Here is a 21,677-nt window from a genome sequence, read left to right as displayed (position 1 = left end):
TTTTTATACATGTTATTATAAAAACATGGCACCTAAAAATCAATTTAATGGGCGGAAAAACCGCACTCCTATGACATGTTATTGTGGGCTTCAAAATCACTGAGATTTGAATCCTATTTTAAGAAATAAAATAAAAAAGACTTTGTTTATAACACCCCAATATGACTGTAGACACACTACACACAGTCCTGTCCAAACAGCTCACAAAAGTTGATTTTCATCATAGGTCCCCTTTAATAGTTTTTGCTTTTTTTACTTCCATGGAACAATTGATGTCAATAAAGAATCATCAAAAGAGCATTTTACAAACTAATAAAATGGCTCTTTGAATTGCTTTTAAGCAAAAGCTTATTTTGGAAAACCAGAAATAGTTCTTCTGAGGCATCACTACCCCAAAAAGCCACTTTTGAGCCGAAACTACTATGAAAACAAACTTAACTGTCACTAAAAGCCACAATGTCTTCTACTAAAACTAGATGTGTGCTAAATGTAAAACATGTAGAAGTGTGTGTGCAACTAAAAAGTCCCCTTTAAGTCATGACCTACTGTATCATGTGAAGGGTTCTTTGATTTGTGGCCGGATAGCATCAGCCTAATGTGGCTTAATGTGATTCATAACTTCAGAAGGCAACTTAAAAATTAAAGTAATTTCATTAAGTAAATGTTCAGTGGAAATGCAGCAGTTAATGATCCACGAATACTGCACATTTATGCCAAGTGTATGCTTATGATGTACTGTAAATAAGTGTTCGCTTTCTGGAGTTTTTGTTGTAATGTTTTAGATGTTTGTTAGAGTGCAAATTTCATTTTTATTTTTTTATTGGAATGAGCAGCTGGAAGTTGTAAATGCAAAATAAGAGTCCCTTTGTATTCCAGTCTTGTTTATAATTTAAAGGTTAAACATATTGTTTTCTGTTAACTATTAGTAATTACTAAATAAAATGTATCCAATGTTCAGTTTAATGTTTAGAATATAAATCCAGAAAAATGGGCATTTAAAAACACCATTTTGTTGTAAATGTTTTCTTTTATCCTCCTATTATGAAAAAATATTGGAGACTGTATTTAAACACATTTTAATAAAATGCATTTTAAAATATGTACATAATACGGTGGCTGAGAGAGCTTGCAATTAAAGAAAACACATGCAATTACAAAAAAACTAAAAAAGCCAGCAAATTAAGAAAATATCTTCATCTGTCTGACAGTACACATGCTGCAAACTCTTACCAAGCAAACACATTTTTAAATACTCTCTGTATTTCCACAGATTGCAAACACATTAATAAAACGTGCTGCATTTTCTCACAACGCAAACAATTTAAGAAAACGTGCTGCATTTTCTCACAACACTTTCAAATAGCATGGAGCACAGTGGAAATGTTTCAAGGAGACCCTAAAACGTGACATATACCAGTATTTAGGTTATGGTCATTTAGGCTAATAAATACTAAAGACGAGAATCTGCATATTAAAATAAACAAGCAAAAAACTCACCTTTAAATAATCACCTACAACTTCACTGAGCAATAGTCACGTTTCTGGGTCCCCTTAAACCATTTTCGCTGTGTTCCATTCTTTTTGTGTTGTAAGAAAATGCAGTGCGTTTTATTATTATGTTTGCGTTGTGGGAAAATGCAGTGCGTTTTTTTATGTGTATGCGTTGTGTGGATTTGCAGCTTGTATGCTGTCAAACGAATAAAGATCTTTTCTTTATTTTCTGGTGTTTTTTGTAATTGCACGTGTTTTCTCTCTGCCATTGTAACATAACATTATTATGGCTCCCCAACCCTACTTATGTACATTTTTTAAAATGCAAAATGCAGATTTTAGCATTAGCATGTCTGCAGTAGCATTCGTCAAGTTTATAACTAATGCACAGCAAAGGAAAGAAGACAATCTCACACGGAATAAAACTGACAGAGTTGACTTTAATGTAATGTAGTATCTTTACACTTAATTATCAGCAGACACAGACCTGCGTAGGGCCACCTTAAATCGGCTGTGTAAAGATGAATTAAGAAAAACAGAACTAAATTTGTCTATGTACAGTGCTCAGCATATATAAGTAGACACTTCACAAATCTGTCTTTTATATTCATATTTTTATTAGGAAGCTATTATCATATTTGTTAGTATACATTAGATTAGTCAGTACTGAAGCCAAATCAGGAGCTTATCTAACAAAATAACTTACGATAACGGTCCAAAAACTAGTACACCCAAATTTATATGTTATAGAAGAATATTAAATACAAAATGAAAAAAGAGGAAAAATCAAGAAAAATAAATAAATAAAAAAAGTTTTTAGTTGAAATTTTGTAGGTTGTAATTTATTTTTTTTTTTTTGCAATATTTTGCTTGAATTTAATTGTATTATCTTTTAATTTCTAAGTATGTTTGGTGACAAAAATATTACTTTAATAAATATATATGTTTAATAAATCTACAGTATTTTGTTTAAATGCACTAAAATACATTGCCTATATGCACTGAGAAATTGATAAAAATATTCATTTTCAAAATGGGGTGTACTCAATTATGCTGTGCGCTGTATAATATATTTGTTATAATTAACTATTATTTCTTTTTTCTTGCGTGCACAAGTGCTTCTTAGGATAAAGGAAAAGTAAAGATCAAACCCTACGTTTAAAGATTTTCAAACCTACTGTAAATATTTTTCAAAAATTAAAAACTTTGAACGTGATCATGAGAAACATTTGTTTTGATCAGAAGTGAGAAACTGGCCAACAAAATAACTCTTTTTACAAATGTAAATCTCATCTGATTATTTCATTCTCTTAGTTCTGTTATGTATTAATAGGAGATCTGATTATGTCTGACTCATTTTCATATCTTTTGTTGATAATTGCTACTTAAATTGCAGATAAATCTGCATTTGTGATGTATTCTCTTTTATGCCAGGCTCCTGCTTTCCAGTAAATGTGCTTTGCTGCTTTTCTATTTGTGTCATTACCCTTCAGTTCTCATTACGAATGGAGCATGAAAAAGAAATGTGGCATAACTGTATATGTTTACACTGTTCATTAAATGTGCAGTTTATGAAACAAAACCTTTTCGAATGGAATTAATTTACATTTGCATAATTTCTGTGATACTGTATATGAACTGAAATCTTCTTTGTTGTCTTTATTAGAAGTGGCCGGTATAGGATTCCGATGGTATGATAACCTTGGATAACCTTGATAAACTTCATAGTATTGTGATTACCCCCCCCCCCCAACACAATAAATTGTATTTTAAAAAACATTTTAAATATTTTCAAAAAAAGCTCTTCATTAGTTTTAAAAACGAAGATTTCTTTACAATTGAAATTGGTATCTATAGATATCTTTTCGGCTGGAGATACTGTTTTCCTAAAAAACAGCATATTTTGTCTGCAGTTACAATACAGAGACATCCCATAATGCCTGTGAATGCTATGTACAGTTTAAGTCAGAATTATTAGCCCCCCCTTTTATTTTATTTTTTTACATATTTTAAAATATTTCCCAAAAGATTTTTAACAGAGCAAGGAAATTTTCACAGTATGTCTGATAATATGATAATATGTTTTCTTATTTCGGCTAGGATAAAATCAGTTTTTAATTTTTTTAAAAACCATTTTAAGGTCAAAATTATTAGCCCCTTTAAGCTAATTTTTTCAATAGTCTACAGAACTAAATACCCAAAACTTGCCTAGTTAACCTTATTAAGTTAAGCCTTTAAATGTCACTTAAAGCTGTATAGAAGTGTCTTGAAAAATATCTAGTAAAATATTATTTACTGTCATCATGGCAAAGATAAAATAAATTAGTTATTAGAAATGAGTTATGAAAACTATATTGTTTAAAAGTGTGTTGAAAAAAATCTTCTTTCCGTTAAACAGAAATTGGGGAAAAAATAACCAGGGGGACTAATAATTCAGGGGGGCTAATAATTCTTACTTCAATTGTAAATGCTTTTTAGAAAATGCTTGCTTGTTTGACTTTTAACACATGAATCTTATTGAAATGTCTTTCTTTAGTGGTCTGAGCTTTGATTAGTGCTCATGTCTATAGTTGTTTCAGCTATCAGGGGCGTGTTACAAAAATGAAACTTCTTTTATTCATTTTGGCATGTTCGGCTGTTCACTAGACCAGCATTTGGGGAACTTTGATATCAGGTTTTAAATTGCAGGGTTTTGAGAATGGGCTACAAAAACGTGCTTTTGTGATATCAGTAATGTCATGCATATTATGTCTTCAGCAAGATAACAGTCGTGTACTGCAGGACTATCACTGTTCTAATCCTTTTGAAGTGTTTACCTTCCAGAAGGAGCGCTTCAAAGGGTTTAAGGCAATGGTCTCAAACTCAATTCCTGGAGGGCTGCAGCTCTGCACAGTTTAGCTTCAACCACCTCTAACACCTGCTTAATAGTCTCTAGTAGTCTTGAACACCTTGATTAGGTGGATTAGCAAACTGTGCTGAACTGCGGCCCTCCAGGAGTTTGGGACATGGGATTTAGTGCATGTAGGGATGTAGTCTTTTAAGCACTTCGGTTTGGATTGATAGTTCAGTATGGCAGTATACATGCAGGGCTGTTGGGGGTGATTGATGCCTCTAATTAATGCTTGATCCCCCTGAAGGCTGTCAAAACAAGATGTTTGTGTGGGTAAGTTCAGTAATAGTGAGAAATAGCTTTCTCTGAATTGTATTATAAATGGTAATTTTAATAAATAAAATAATAGATATAAATATACATTTGATCACCGTATAACGACTCATACTTCATCTATTTTATGTTGCTTTGACACAATCTACATTGTGAAAACCGTCATAGAAATAAAAATTCATTGAAATGTAATTTTCCAATAGTTGGAAAGTTCAAATGTGAATGAATATGAGTAGTGGATCATTCTAGAAACTACCAAAGACTATAGAATACACAAGACATGTCTGTCGTATAGTTTTGAATGGGGAAAATTGTAAAGGTCAATATGATGAATGAAACCCCGCCTTCTAGTACAAGAACCAATCAGCGATCGATATAAGCTATAAGCTATGTAGTTTAAGTAGAACGCTGTTTGCTGCAATTAACTACATTACATACAAATCAGTGGGTGGAGCTAAACAGATAAACATGTTGAAGTTTGTTTGGTTGCCAATAGAGCTTAACGTGCTTCAATTTAAGAAAACCCTTTCAATTACAAAAAAAAAACAGCAAATTAAGAAAAGATCTTTATTCGTTTGATGGCACACGTGCTGCAAATCCTCAAAATGCAAAAAAAAAAAAAAATGTGCTGCATTTACTCACAATGCAAACAATTTAATAAAACCCACTGCATTTTCTCACAACACTAACAATTTAATTATACGCGCTGCATTTTCTCACAATGTAAACGATTTAATTAAACGCAATGCATTTTCTCATAACGCAAACAATTTAATAATACACGCTGCATTTTCTCACAACGCAAACAATGTATTAAAACGCACTGTATTTTGTCACAATGTAGACAATTTAATAAAACCCACTGCATTTTCTCACAACACAAACAATTTAATAATACGCGCTGCATTTTCTCACAACGTATATAATTTAATAAAATGTGCTGCATTTTCTCACAATGTAAATAATTTTATAAAACACACTGCATTTTCTCACAATCTATACAATTTAATAAATCGAGCTGCATTTTCTCACAACGCAAACAATTTAATAAAACGAGCTGCATTTTCTCACAACGCAAACAATTTAATAAAACGCACTGCATTTTCCCACAACGCAAACACATAAAAAACATGCTACATTTTCTCAAAACGTAAACAATTCAATAAAAAATGCAACATTTTATTGCAATGCGAACAAATTAATAAAAATTGCTGCATTTTCTCGCAATACAAACAGTTTACAAAAATGTAACATAATACATTACGAAAATAAACCTTCACATGCTTTTAACAGGAAATCACTTCAATATGACAGCATACACACAACGGTTTATTGTCTTCCCCCATTTCAATATATATAACATGCACAAAAACCTTACAAATATATGTTGCACAATACAAATAAAACGGATTTAAATGCGTATTTCTGCAAATAAACTCCCATAATGTGTTTATGCTTTTATTAAGATTTTCACGTTAGTGTTTACTTTCACCGTCTCATTTAGGGAAACTCCTGAGAAAAATAAGTATCTCTGATCTTTAATAAAAATCTTTATAAAATGCTGTGCTTCCCACCTCCTTTATTCAGCCGTAATGACTTCTGGGACTTCTCGAGTGAGTTTTGCACTCAAGCCTGCATCATTGCAACCTCTATATCAGGAACACATGCGGGAACTTTTCACGAGTTTTATTAATTTGTTTGCGTTGTGTCACAAGTCTTGTCAAATGGATGAAGATCTTTTCTCAATTTGTTGGTGTTTTTAAATTTCTTTTTATTAAATTGCAGCACGTTATAATATCTCGGCCACCATAGATTTGAGAAGCAGTAAGACGTTTATCATCTGCATGGGCGGAGTTTCAACATAAAATATTACATAATAAAGTGGCACACTCCTCAATCTGTCGTTAGGTCAGATTAACTTTGATATAAACCATTTTTAAACAGAGAACTCCTTGATTTTTAAAACTTACAGGTTTCCATTATAGTACAATAACCTCTAATATTTCAAAAGATCAAGGCAATTTTGATTTCTTACTTAATGACCCATTTAATTCTTAATTGATGGTTGAATACATTTATTGTAAGTGTCACCTTTGGGTTCACAAAAAACTGTGTGTTACAATAACAGAAGAAAATGTGAATCACGGTAGTGACTCAAAAGAATTAAGGTGCTTCTGGCACCACTGGCTTGAATTTACTGTATGAATGGTTAAGACTGTACTTTCTTAAACAAAAGCACAGTGGTGGGTTTAATTTTTTTTCTCTGCTGGATAACAGGGCTCAGCTTTTACACTTTCAGAAGGTGAGAAGCTCCAGCAGAGGCAAGAAAAAAAAGAAATCTGAATCATTCAAGTTCATTTTTAGGTGTGGAAAAAGAAAATTGAACAAGTGAATGAGGAGCTTTTTTCATCTGAGCTAAATATTGCGTGTTTTCTGAGTTGAAATTGATTGTTGTTCATTTGTCTTATTATTAATGCAAATGACAGCTATCTAATTTAAGGACCAGACTGGTCTGAAATCACAGATTTCCTCTTAACTTCTGCATCCTCTAACAGATGTAGTTGGATTATTCACAAAATATGAATTGTGTGTTTTTGCCATGTCTATATTTGACTTCTCACAGATGAATACATTGAGCTAGGATAATGGCACCGGCTGAATAATTTTGAATTTGTGTTGGAGCCGGAGTGTTTTTGTGGCCTCCTCCGTAAGTAGCTGATTAGTCCACCCCATCAATCGCACACAAGTCCTAGTGGGACCGCGCAAGGCTGAAATTAGTGCTCCTTTGGTCTGGCCTTGCGGCTTATTCACTCCATAAAAGCACATGGCAGTATTTTTCCATGGTGAGATGTTTTGCTCATTATATGCAGTCTTATCAGTGGGCCTATTGATTCTATGGTCTTTATGCAACAACATGCAGCACATATTTTTCTTTACGGAAACTATTAATTAATCCCAGTGAGATAAAAATGCAAATTGAGGCAAACAGGTGATGGTCTCAAAGCTACTCTAATAGTGTCCACGTTTCACTACCAAACTCCACGATAAGAAAACTGCATCTCTATATGACCACTGTGAATATTTTAGAACATATTTAGAATCATTTTTATTTTTGAATCTGATTAATCAATTACATTCCGTTTGTCTGTCCAACGTTTGTTCTACCATTCCATCCATCCATCTGTCTATAGCTTGTTCTACCATTCCATTATCTGTCCATTGTTTGTTCTACTATTCCACCTATCCATCCATTGTTTGTTCTACCATTCTATTTTTCTCTGTCTGTCTGTCTGTTGTTTGTTCTATCGTTCTATTTTTCTCCATTTGTCCATCTGTCCAACCGTCTGTTTGTTTGTTCTACCATTCTATTTTTCTCTATCCGTCCATCCGTCTGTTGTTTGTTCTAACATTCTATTTTTATCCATCCATCCGTCCATCTGTTTTTTGTTCTACAATTCTATTTTTATTCATCCATCTATCAATCGGTCCGTCAGTTGTTTGTTCTACTATTCTATTTTTCTGTCTGTCTGTCTGTTGTTTGTTCTATCGTTCTATTTTTCTCCATTTGTCCATCCGTCTGTTGTTTGTTCTACCATTCTATTTTTGTCTATCCATCCGTCCGTCTGTTGTTTGTTCTAACATTCTATTTTTATCCATCCATCCGTGCATCTGTTTTTTGTTTGAAAATTCTAGTTTTATTTATCCATCTATCAATTGGTCCTTCTGTTGTTTGTTCTACCATCCTATTTTTCTCCATCTGTCCATTTGTTTTTTTTTACCATTCTATTTTTGTCCATCCGTCCGTTCGCCTGTTGTTTGCTCTACCATTCTATTTTTATCCATCCGTCCACCAGTCTGTCCGTCTGTTTTTTTGTTCTTTCATTCTATTTTTCTCTGTATGTCTATTTAACCGTCAGTCTGTTTGTTCTACCATTCTATTTTTCTCTGTCCATTTGTCGGTCTGTTGTTCGTTCTGCCATTCTATTTTTCTGTCTTTCCACCAGTCTGTCCGTCTGTTTGTTCTACCATTCTATTTTTCTCCATCTGAGTTTGGCAATAAGGCAGATTTTTTTCCAGTCCATGTTGAACTCCGGCAGTGCTGCCCTTTGTCACCAATTCTGTTCTTAACTTTTATGGACAGAATTTTAGTCGTGGGCCAGAGGAGGTCCTGTTCAGAGACCACAGGATTTTGTCTCTTATTTGCAGATGATGTTTTTCTGTTGTTCTGGCTTAATTGAACATGGACCTTCAGCATGCACTGGTGCGGTTTGCTACTGAGTGTGACATGGCTGGGATGAGAATCAGTACCTCCAAATCTGAGGTCATGGTGCTCCACTGGAAAAAAAAAAGTGGTTTGCCGCTGCTCCTCCACATCGAGTGAAGTCAGCTGAGGTGGCTTGGGCATCTGTTTTAGATGCCACTTGGATGCCTACCTAGTGGGGTGTTCCAGGCATGTCCCACCGTGAGGAGGCCCCGGGTTCTGTTTCCTTCGTGCAGGAATAAAGTTAATTATAAGCTTGATAATGTGAGAACAAAAATGTGCTTAACTGTCATGAAAATGTCAAAAAGTAAAAAAAAAAAAAACCTTCAACCTTCTTTAACACTCTAAAAATATATAGCTTGTTATTTTAGAAAAGCACAACACCTGTCAAATTATTATTGTTTTAACTGTTCTCTTCATTATCTTAAATAAAAATAAAAAACACTTCTGAATTAGAAATATCATAAAACATGCCAGTTTCTTGACAGGTTTTGTTAAAATCACCCACACATTGAGTCCAGGAAAAATATATATATATTTTATGTTGTCGAATTATGTTCTCTCTGGAAGGCAAAACAAGTCAGCGATGGCATTGTATAGAATGCCTCTAAATATATACATTGAAAGTCTCAGTAAATAAGCAAACAAAATAAATGATATGCCAAGGATATGTCATTTAAGAATAAAGCGAGACGAGGCCGTGGCCCTGAGCCCCCTACGAGACCCACTGAAGTAAATCAGCACACCACATTGTCGTCATGACGATCCGTCTACACCAACTGAGTCTGTCTCTCTCTAATGGGCAACTTTTATATAACACTCCATAAAAATGATAAAAACTGGCCATACTGGATCTTATTAAAAATCCTTGAACTGCTTCTGGTGCTCAGAGAATGCAATTAATCAAGACTCAAAATGAATCATGAGTTTATTGTCGGAAACCATTACATTTGTTTGTGTGTTGGTATAAAATACACACATGCCAAACAGGCATACCTTTTACCACTGACCTAAAAGCTTAGTTTCATTAAACTTTAAGCTAAAATTTCATTAAACACGCAGCTTTATCTGGCAAATTAATGGGACCTTAAGGGATGTAAGGATTTATTTAAGTCACGATTAGATTCACTTAATAATTTTGAGTTAACGATTCAATTTTCTTTTTTTTTACTAAAAGAGATTAAAGACATAAAAAGGTAATTGAAAAGGTGTCTCTTTATTACAGCACTCCTGCTTGTTTCTTTGAATTTAAAATTGAAATTTTAAAACACACAAGTTACACAAATGAAAATATATAAACAAAGGCGTTTTGTACACCACACTTAAATTATCAAAGTCCTCTAGATCAGGGGTGTCCAAACACGATCCTGGAGGGCCGGTGTCCTGCATATTTTAGTTCCAACCCCAATTAAACACACTTGAACCAGCTAATCAAGCTCTTTCTAGGTATACAAGATCTCCAGGCAGGTGTGTTGGAGGAAGTTGGAGCTAAACTATGCAGGGTACCGGCCCTCCAGGACCGAGTTTGGACACCCTTAATTTAGATGAAGCATACATGCAGCCTGATCCCACACATTAGTATTTTACGTATTAAAAAAAAAGGCTAATACATATGACTTAAGAATTATAAACGACGTTTGAAAACATACCTCCACACCACATGAGTAGGTTGCTGCTGGAAGTGGTGTTAGTGAGGTCAGCAGGGGATGCTCAACCTGTGGACAGTGCGGGACCTAACGGCCCAGTTTAGTGTAAGAAAAAAATTATGAGGATTTGGAAAATCCAGCCGAATCTTATGAGGAAACGTAACTATTTTACTTGTTTTTTTCAGTTTAGTATTTAATTGGTTTAGTCATACGAAAATGTGAAATTTTTAAAAAGGAAGTGCGACACCTAAACCCAACCGTCATTGGGGATAAGCAAATCGTACTAAATTATAGGAATGGTATCAGATGAATTCATACAGATTAGTCTCTAAATCAAAACATTATGAATTGCCGTGAGATTGTGTTGGAAAATCTCAAAGAAGATATTCAGCATAGCAGTCTCAACATGCACTGCAGTACCCTGCGTTCAGCGTGGTCAGAATGAACCTGAACATTCTTAAACTCATACCTTTATACTGTTTCATTTTATTAACTTTAGATGCTAATGAGGTTTCTCCTTGGCTGTTGGCGGAGCTATGCTCTGTATGTTTCCAAAATCCATTGCATGTGATGGTTTTCTTTGTCCCATTACCCATCCATATTTTACAATTTGTACCATCTGCCGAAGATGTGGTCATCTCAAACAATGACTTGTCTTCTCAATCATAATTTAGCCCTTTTGTGAAATGAGCATCAATACACTACTCAGAGCAGAAGTTGGGTCAAGACAGACTCATTTCTGATAACAGTCATGGGGACTCTACTATCAGTAAGCACCGTATTTTGGATGAGATGCTAAACTGAAGTCCCGACCCTCTGTGGTTGTTAAAAATTCCAGGATGTCCTTTAAAAAGAGTAGGGGTGTGGCCCCAGTATCCTGACTAAATTTGCCAACTAGCCTCTGCCCATCATTGCCTCCTTACCAGTGGTGTAAAATAACTAATTATAAATACTCAAACTACTGTAATTGAGTAGTTTTCCCAGGAATTGTAATTTTCTAAGTAGTTTTAAAAATGTGTACTTTTACTTTCTCTTGAGTACATTTTTAGTGCAGCATCTGCAGTTTTACTCCACTACTTTCCTTCAACCTGCAGTCACTTTATTATTCCCTGTCTATGGTGATCAGAAAAATCAGTCGTGTGATTCCTGTCCAATCAAATCACACATAGAAGGTAAATCGCCTCTTAATGAACTACCTCAAGACATGGGCTATTTATAATTGCAGAAAACTGTTTGGAAGAATTAAAAGTGTCCAAGAAAATGTCCAAAATCTTTACACACACTGACCCAGAGACTGTTTAGCTGCATGTCAAACACTCAGCGGGCACAAGACTTCAACATGAGGTCAGATGGATGTTGTACCCTAACAACAGATTGAAATTAAATTAGGGTTGATGTTAGAACTCAACGTCGATGTCCAACCTAAAACCAATCAAATATCCACGTCTGATGATGTTACAGCTTGCCATTGTATGGATGTTACCACTATGACGTCTGTCGGCTGTTGGATTTTGGTTGCCATAACTGATGAATAAATAAATGTCAGTATTTGACATCAATATGATATTGAGTTAAGATAATTAATAATTAAGTTGGCTCAACGTTGGATTTTGGTCACTTTCTGTCATGACTGTGTTTGTCCACCAGATGCCACTGTAGTTCACCCGCAACCCCCAGAGAACTACAGTGGCTTAAGAACTACATTTCCATACATTCTTTCGCGCACACACCCGGTCTGTCATCTACACTGATTAACAACCACAGCTGTCTCCGTTCTCCGTTGATTACCTGGACTATATATTCAGTAATTTATCCTCTGTTAGTTGGTCGTTGTCGTCTTTATCGGTATGTCTGTTCCTGATTCCAGTCTGTATCCTGTTATTCTTGTTAAAGTCTAGTTCGAGTTTTATCTGTTTGAGTTCCTGGTTTGATTGTTACTTTGTACTTTGGGTTTTTGTATTTTTGTCACTTTCTCTGCACAAGACTATATTAAACTTCACTTGGATTCTACTCCCGTTTTTGTTCCTGTTTCAATCCTGAAACGTGACACTTTCTAACAACCTAAAATCAACAAAATATCAATGTAATTTGACGTCATTATTGGACATCAAAATAATGTTGTCCCTAGACACTGGCTGAACATTGAATTTTGGTCAATCTTCACATTGAATTGAATTTTGGTAAATCACATCTTCCCAACCTAAATCTGACCTAATATTAATGTCCTATGACGTTGTGTGCTTGCTTGACAGACTCGATGCAGAATGTTTCGTTTACACACATCCACAAATGAAATGTAAATACATCAGCTTTTCACAGTGTAATTCTACTTTTGAGGTCTTTTAAAAGTTCTTTTTACTCATACTTTGAATAATATTTACAACAGATACTTTTATTCTACCTGCACTACATTTTACTGCCCCAGTAACAAGGGTTTGTACCTTTTTTTTTTACCTTTTTTTTTTCTGAGAGTGTAGGCAAGTAATGGTACTTTTACATGAGTATGATTTTTTTTTTTCAGTACTTTTTCCACCACTGCTCCTAACCATCTTCATATCAGTCTGTCTGCTTGCCACCAATAAGCTCTGGTTTGGCGCAAAAGGTTGCCGTCGTATCAACCCTGTGGATGCAGCACACTGGTGGTGGTTGAGGAGATTCCCCCCAAATCTGTAAAGTGCCAAGAAAAGCACTATATTAATGTAAAAAATTATTATTAGAGTAACTACCCCTCATTGGGAATGAGCAACTCATATTAAAATATACAGTTGAGAAAAATTTAAATCAGCCACTAAATCACAAAGTTACGAATTGCAACATTTGCATGAGCAGTATTTAGTCCAAATTAGACTATCATTTTGCAATTTAAAGCAAAGACAGAATGGTCTGACTTTAGTTTCGTCCACACTATGAGCAATTTAAATCGGCAAAACAAGCGACCGTTCATTTTCAATGGAGAGTGAGCAACTTCCGACAACCTCTGTCTACATGAGCGACAGTGACCGTTGGTGACAAGGTGGGCATGTAGAATGATCAAAGTTGAGAATCCTTCAATTTTGTGCAAATAAAGGGCGACTTTCTTAAGCGACAGCCAATAGGAGCAATAGTAGAGCTCACATGAACCCTCTCTCATCTCCAGCAGAGGCTGGTTGTATTCTCCCTGCTGTAGACTTACACAGTCCTGCGTTTGCAGCAGATAAATAGCCGCAATGACAGAACACATTTTTATCATGATCATCTTTGTAATTAAGCATGTTATGCACTGATTCCATTTATATTTAGTATTTCTCTGAACAACATTTTCTTTCAGCAGCACGTAAACTCATCTACTCTCTGTGAATATCACAAACCTAATCAACCTCAAGGTGAAAATGCCCACAATGGTTTCAATCGCCACCCAAAGCGACAGACAGCAAGAAATTTGTGCCTCATTCACACAAGCTGCAACTTTGTAGCCGTCTGTCGCTCTGGGTGACGACCTGCTGCAAACGCAGGTCTGTTTAGCTCTACAGCGCGCAGAATACAACCGGCCTGAGTGAGCTGAGAGAGGATCATGTGAGCTCTACTGGTGCTCCTATTGGCTGTCACTCCAGAACGTCGCTCTTTATTTGCATATAGTTGAAGGATTCTCAACTTTGTCTCAATGAACGGCATGACCATCTGGTCACAGCAGTAGCTCGCATAGATGGAGGTCAGTGGAAGTTTCTCGCTTTCTATTGAAATGAACTGTCGCTTGTCGCTTTGCCACTCTGAGTTGCTCATAGTGTGAATGAGGCTTAACATTTTTTGGGCTGCTACTGTGTGTATAACTCTTTTTGGTGCTTATGAACAACGCCATAAACTTCATCTTACTGTACCACTGAAATATGCATATTCAAGCAAAAAATATAGTACAGAAACAGTAACATTAGCAGATTACTGTTAATGTGCTCTATAGGAAACTAGAACATGGCAGAATTATTGGTAGATCACAAGATCAGAACACACTGAAGTCTACTCTGAGGCAAACATAACATTTTGACACAAAATTCCCTGCACTATGACCTCGATCTTGAGCATTGTAAGTGAAGAGGAGCTGTTGAAGCCAACAGTGTCAACCCTCATAAAGTCTGAGAAAAAGAAAAGGTAAGCATTTGGAAAACCAAGGCTAATGCCAACCATTGACAGCTCTTAAGTAGACATTATTTTGCACAGATTACATATTATAAAGATTATTTATTTTACAGTGGATACTTTTGTTAAGCAGTTTGTGCTTTTTTTTTTTACAGATGCAACTCCAGATGTTGAGATGTAATTGCTGTGTGAAGTCTGCCGATGAGAAATTCCAAGTAGGTCTTTCATGAATAAGAGTTGATAAAAGAGAGGAATGTGATTTGGAGGATTCTAAAATTAAAACACAAAATACAATCCTTTTTCTCTACGGTAAATGTTGATCAATGCAACCACAAGTAATCAATAATAATAATAATAATGCATTTTATTTAAAGGCGCCTTTCATGACACTCAAGGTCACCGTACAGGACAGCTAAAACAATCAATTCAAATAAAAACACAATAAACAATACAATACAATAAAAGCTTTAAAAATGCAATCGGGTCAAAAAGAATAGGCTGTTCTAAACAGATGTGTTTTGAGTCTAGACTTAAATTGTGAAAGAGTGTCTAAATTACGGAGATCAGGAGGGAGTGAATTCCAAAGCTGAGGAGCAGAGTGGCTGAAGGATCTGCTCCCCATTGTGACAAGGCGGACAGAGGGAACAGTGTGGTGAATGGAAGAAGAAGATCTGAGTGTTCGAGAAGGTGTGGTGATATGAACAAGATTAGTAAGGTATGGAGGAGCAAGATTGTGGATGGCTTTAAAGGTGAGAAGAAGTATTTTATAGTTAATTCTAAAAGGGATGGGAAGCCAGTGAAGCTGTTGTAGAATGGGTGTGATGTGACAGAGGGGGTTTTTGTGATAATACGGGCTGCAGCGTTTTGTACCAGTTGTAATTTATGAAGAGTTTTTTTAGGGAGGCCAAACAGAAGGGAATTACAGTAATCTAAATGGGATGTGACTAAACTATGAACAAGAATGGCAGCTGAATGAGGTGTGAGGGAAGGACGTAAACGATTTATATTTCGAAGGTGGAAATAGGCGGACCGGGTGACATTATTAACATGTGCAGTGAATGAAAGGGTGCCGTCGAAGATGACCCCCAGACTCTTAACCTGAGGGGAGGGGGTAATGACAGAATCATCAGTGGAAATGGAAAAACTATGTGATTTATTTAAAGTGGATCGTGTACCTATAAGTAAAAGTTCAGTTTTATTGTCATTTAATTTCAAAAAGTTTGTGGTGAACCAGGATTTGATGTCTGCAAAGCAATTAGTAAGGGATGAAGGTGGGAGTTTGTTGTTGGGTTTGATTGATAGGTAGAGCTGGGTGTCATCTGCGTAGCAATGAAATTGGAATTGGTGTTTGCGGAAAATATAACCAAGTGGAAGAAGATAGATGATAAATAGCAGTGGACCCAAAACTGAACCCTGGGGCACACCTGTAGTGACGGGGACTGATGATGATGTGAAAGACTTTAATTGAATGAACTTTTAATTGAATTCAAGTTTATCTATTCACAGTCATCTGACCACCAGAGTTGATGTCCGCAGGGATTTAAAACTATGTGCACACTTTTAGGGGGTGATTTTAGGGATTGTGGCTTTGTATGTACTGCTTCTCTTTTCTTGAATGCTCATATGGAGCAGTTTTTTCATAATTTTGCAGCTATTTTTATTTATTCTATCCTGCTGAAGAATTTGCCCTCTCCTGTGTTTTGTAATGTAATGGGCAGCACAAATGTCTTGATACCTCAGGCTGTTGATTTCGCCATCCACTCTGCAGATCTCTTGCACGCCCTATACTAAATGTAACCCCAAACCATGATTTTTCCTTCATCAAACTTGACTGATTTCTGTGAAAATCTTGGGTCCATGCAGGTTCCAGTAGGTCTTCTGCAGTATTTGTGATGATTGGGATGAAGTTCAACAGATGATTCATCAGAAAAATCTACCTTCTGCCACTTTTCCAAATGATCAACTAGAAGCCAGACTAGAAAGCCAGAGATCCACCCAACAAAATATGTAAAATAGAATTAAAACAGTAATATTGTAATAATAAGTACAAAATCAGAATTGAAACATAAATAATACAGTCTCTCATATTTGACCAAAATTGCACAGTTTTTTTTACTGGCACCATTTATTTTAGCTGTGGTTTATTCCAGACTAATAATGTCCAGTAGATAGAGCCTCCAGGATAGATCAGTTGGAACAGATAGACCAGACATGGTTTCAGGATTGTTTTTTTTTTTTTTGCAGCAGCAGCAGCAGTCAGAACAACTGACAAAATCCTTCTTTGATTGATGAGTAAGGAGAGCGATGAATTGTCCAGCATAAGAAAAAGCAATGGGTCGCATTGGATCTGAGTTTCCATTAGATCTGATAGAAAGTCTCGTATTTTAGTCCAGAATAATGCAATTTGGGGACATTCCCAGAACATATGTATGTAAGTACCTTGTGTAGAGTTGTTACATAAGTGACAAAAGGGGTCTGATTATTTTTTTCATTTTAAATAACAAGTAGAGGGTGGCATAAGCTTTGAAAATTAATTTATAATGATCATTTGGTGAGCTGGATGACAACAAGATTTTTGTCAGGTAGTGTATTTATATAGGCGAGCACATTTAAAAAACTATATATTTTTTATTCTGACAAAGACGGAAGGGCTCATGGCATTGGAACAACACTCGAGTGTGTAAATAATGACTGAAATACGTTTTTTTAGATGAATAATTTATTTCCCTTAAGTGGGTGAGTCAAAGTGAGTGCCAAAAAAGTCAAATGTTTTACAAAGAGCAGATAAAGGACTTCTCTCACGCTGCCCTGATGGACCTCCGCTTGTGCTGTTGAGCCACAAACTGAGCCTTCAGTATAGCCAGCTGAGTGTCTTCCTCACTGATGCCCAGGTGCCACACAGCCCTGACTGTGTCCCCAACATGGGGGAACATCAGAACAGGTACCCCTTGACCCAAAGCCTTCACTTCTTCCTCATCTACGCCTGCCATCCTCTCACAGAACTCCACCGGGCTCATCTGACCCTCCCTCAGAGAAAACCTCACGATGTTGGTTTGAACGGTGTTCAGATCAACCTGATACAGTGCAGGGTCACTCTCTAACAGTGCTGTAAGAGAGAAGATGAGAGACGTTACATAAGACTCTTGAAATATTTAAATTGGACTCGTTTCATAGAGACATTTTAAATGATGATGACATTATAAATGGCTCTTTTCAGTGCGCCGAAGGGACTGAAAACATCAAATAGGAGTTTAACAATATATTGTGACATTACACACTCACCACCACTTTACTATATATTGGCTACACCTTATTAGCAGGAGGTTGAACCCACTTTAGCCATCTTTATTTTTTTGAACAATGTGCAGGAATTTTTTAGCAGATTTGTTGGCTCCACATCCATGAGGCAAATCACCCATTACACCAGATCTATAAAGTGCTCTAATGGATTGAGATTTGGCGACTATTGAGGCCAATTTGAGTGCAGAGAATACACTGTCATGTTCAAGAATTCAGTTTAAGCTTTGCGATATAATTATTTTGCTGGGTTGTAGCCATGACAAATACCCACTGTGGTCATAAAGAGATGTTTGTAAACAATGTTAAGGGCCCAATGTGTATGAGAAAATGTTTACACCACCCTTATATATTGTTGAATCCCGGAGATCTTTAAGTGTTAGGAACTTTTGTTATTAGGTTTTAAATGTATACAGTGCATCCGGAAAGTATTCATAGCGCTTCACTTTTTCCATATTTTTTTATGTTACAGCTTTATTTCAAAATGCATTAAATTCATTGATTTCCTCAAAATTCTACACACAATACCCCATAATGACAATGTGAAAAAGTTTTTTTGGAAATTGTTGCAAATTTGTTACAAAATAAAAAAGCTGAAAAATCACACGTACATCAGTATTTACAGCCTTTGCTCAATACTTTGTTGATGCACCTTTGGCAGCAATTACAGCCTCAAGTCTTTTTGAATATGATGCCACAAGCTTTGCACACCTTTCTTTGGAAATTTTTGCCCATTCCTCTTAGCAGTACCTCTCAAGCTCTATCAGGTTTGATAGGAGGCGACAGTGTCCAGCCATTTTCAGATCTCTCCAGACATGTTCAATAGGATTTAGGTCAGGGCTCTGGCTGGGCCACTCAAGGACATTCACAGAGTTGTTGTGAAGCCACTCCATTGATATTTTGGCGGTTTGCTTTGTTCATGTCCTGCTGGAAGATGAAACGTCGCCCCAGTCTGAGGTCAAGAGCACTCTGAAGCAGGTTTTCATTCAGGATGTCTCTGTACATTGCTGCATTCATTTTTCCCCTCTATCCTGACTAGTCTTCCAGTTCTTGCTGCTGAAAAAAAAAACATCTCCACAACATGATGTTGCCACCACCATGCTTTACTGTAGGGATATTATTAGCCTGATGATGAGCGCTGCCTGGTTTTCTTTAAACCCTGGCATTCACTCCAAAGAGTTCAATTTTGGTCTCATCAGACCAGAGAATTTAGTTTCTTATGGTCTGAGAGTCCTTCAGATGCCTTTTGGCAAATTCCAGGCAGGGAGTGGCTTCCGTCTGCCCACTCTGCCATACAGGCCTGATTGGTGCATTGCTGCACAGATGGTTGTTCTTCTGTAAGGTTCTTCTCTCTCCACAAAAGAATGCTAGAGTTTAGACAGAGCAACCACTGGGTTATTGATCATCTCCCTGACTAAGGCCTATCTCCCCTGATCAGTCCTGGTGGTTCCAAACATCTTCCACTTACGGATGATGGAGGCCACTGTGCTCATTGGAACTTTCAGAACAGCAGAAATTTTTCTGTAACCTTCCCCAGCCTTGTGCCTCGAGACAATCCTGTCTCAGAGGTCTACAGAAAATTCCTTTGTCTTTCTGATTGGTTTGTGCTTTGACATGCAGTGTCAACCCTGGGACCTTACATAGACAGCTGTTTGCCTTTTAAAATCATGTCCAATCAACTGCATTTACCACAAGTGAACTCCAATTAAACTGCTGAAACATCTTAAGAATGATCAGTGGAAACAGAATGTATCTGGGCTCAATATAGAGCTTTACTGGAAATGCTAGTGTGCAATTTTTGTCTGAGTCTGAATTGAAGACTCTGTTGTGGTACCGGTGTGTTCTTCTTCTGCTTTTGTAGCTCATCTGCTTCAAGGTTTGGTGTTTGTCTGTTTAGAGCTGCTCTCCATCAAACCTCAGTTGTATTCAGGGGTAATTTGAAAAAAAGAAAAGGTACTAATCTTGTCATTGTCCTTGTTTTGGCAACAGAGCTGCTGCTCAACAGATATTTTCCCTCTATTTTTTCAAACCATCCTCAAGAATTGGTAGAAGATGATTGTTTTTGAAAATCCCAGTAGATCAGCAGTTTTTGAAACACTCTGACCAGCACCAAAAACCATTGCCAGAACAGAAGGGGGAAAAGTAACAATTATATTTTTGTGTTGCCTCAATAAATTGTATCTTATCTAATAGTATCAATTTATATCTGTGTATTGTTACACTCGTACTATATTCCAAGTGTTCTGGAGCCACACAATCGCTTTGTGAAGAACATCATTTAAGTCATTATTCGCTTATATAATTTCCATTCAGGTAACTTTCCCATTCGCTGAGCTGAACTCAATGACCGGATCAGTCCCATTTGTCAACAGAATCATTAAAATGATCTTTTTTTGCTCTTCAGGGCTTGACAGCTCTCATCTGGAATATTTTTTAAAGAGCAGAAAAATTCACCTTTTGTTTCCGCTAGAATAAAGTACTTTAAATAGGTTTCTAAGAATAAGACAGGCAAATTGATGAATTTTATATTTGACTGGACTACTTCATTGAATTAGACTGATCTGAACCGCTTCAGTTTTGACTGAGTTGTCTTTTATGCTTTCAGCTTTTGATTTATCAAGCATTATTTTCCATTGAAAACGAGTATAATTAGATGACTAACAAAGTGGTTGTGTTAACTAAGTTATTCTGCGAACATTTTTGACATCAACTCTGCTTCTTTTTCTTCTTTTATAATCAATGTGGTCTAAGAATACCTCAGGAAAGCTGTTGCAGCACAGACTAATATAGAGATGCATTATATTCAGTGTCGTGCTGAGATTTCAGAGAAAGCTTCTGTGGTTTTGTCACCTTGAGCAAAGTGTCTGGCGTTCCTGTGGTCCTCCTCCAGTCTTCCAATCATATCTGACAGGGCGATCTTACCAGCTGCTGCCAAGATACCCAACTGGCGCATTCCACCGCCAAGCACCTTGCGGACACGCACCGCTCTCTGTATGAAATCTTTTGACCCTCCTAGCATGGAGCCCACAGGTGCCCCGAGTCCCTGCCAAAGTGCAGACACAGCAAATAAGTCTCTGCATTGTTTGAGATTTCCAGCTCTGGGCATAAAATTTAATTGATTGGGTGAAGCAAAAAAAAAAAAAAAAAAAAAAAAAAGCCCAGTACACATATATAATATTAATTACAGCTTATATATACAGATATAATTCAGATATAATTATTTTGTTTATTTTATATTTCAAGAGTTCACACTTAGATTGCTGATACTAATTGTAGGTCTGGCATGTGGGAGAGAACCCTGAGCTTGGAGATAATTGAGCCCAGGACTCAAGTCTCAGGGCCCACGGAAGGAGGGGGCCCTTGATTGCCTGATGAAATTATTTGCGCTATGACGTGGGAAACGTCTCTTTGTGTTATTCTTTCACATGGAGTATTCCTTTCAGCTTGCTGCTGTTCAAAACCAGTGATGCCGCTAAACTATGGCTCGGAGCTGCTTTAGCTCAGTTTTGAATAGCCCTGTTTAGACCCCGGTAAGTGACAAGATGTCCTGTTTTTGCCAGGAAAAAGTCCCTTATTTACCAGCACAGTTTCTATTTCAGCTACCGCAAGAATAGTCCAGTAAAATTCAACAAAACAAAGAGTAAAATCCAAACAGTATCAGTTATTTATGTGCATTTAGAGAAGCCAGGATAGGTAGAATCATGCAGAA

At 36.4% G+C, this 21,677-nt stretch overlaps 2 protein-coding genes across 7 annotated transcripts in view; one reads left to right on the top strand and one right to left on the bottom strand.

Moving 5' to 3' along the window:
- The window catches only part of tmem235b (transmembrane protein 235b), a 30,807-nt gene extending 15,921 nt beyond the window's left edge, over positions 1-14,886 (top strand). The window contains exon 5 of one of the 2 annotated variants that reach the window (XM_001919519.7): positions 14,827-14,886. The gene's annotated coding sequence lies outside the window, so the exon portion shown is untranslated. Of the gene's footprint in view, positions 1-400; positions 3,074-14,826 lie in introns of those variants that run through there. The other variant, XM_073918703.1, reaches the window with a different exon arrangement.
- A 136-nt stretch (positions 14,887-15,022) lies between these two features.
- tha1 (threonine aldolase 1) overlaps positions 15,023-21,677 on the bottom strand; it is a 47,272-nt gene continuing 40,617 nt past the window's right edge. For 3 of the 5 annotated variants that reach the window (XM_073917543.1, XM_073917544.1, XM_009306814.5), the window contains 2 exons: positions 20,819-21,011; positions 15,023-17,777 (listed from right to left, as the gene is read on the bottom strand). In XM_073917543.1, coding sequence (XP_073773644.1) covers positions 17,470-17,777; positions 20,819-21,011 — 501 coding nt within the window. In that variant the 3' untranslated portion in view covers positions 15,023-17,469. Of the gene's footprint in view, positions 17,778-20,818; positions 21,012-21,677 lie in introns of those variants that run through there. The other 2 variants (NM_001002176.1, XR_012387529.1) reach the window with 2 other exon arrangements.

The sequence above is a fragment of the Danio rerio genome, chromosome 12 (assembly GCF_049306965.1).
Source record: "Danio rerio strain Tuebingen ecotype United States chromosome 12, GRCz12tu, whole genome shotgun sequence".
Taxonomy (NCBI): domain Eukaryota; kingdom Metazoa; phylum Chordata; class Actinopteri; order Cypriniformes; family Danionidae; genus Danio; species Danio rerio.
The sequence above is the reverse complement of the archived record's forward strand: the minus strand, read 5'-3'. Positions and strand labels throughout refer to the sequence as shown.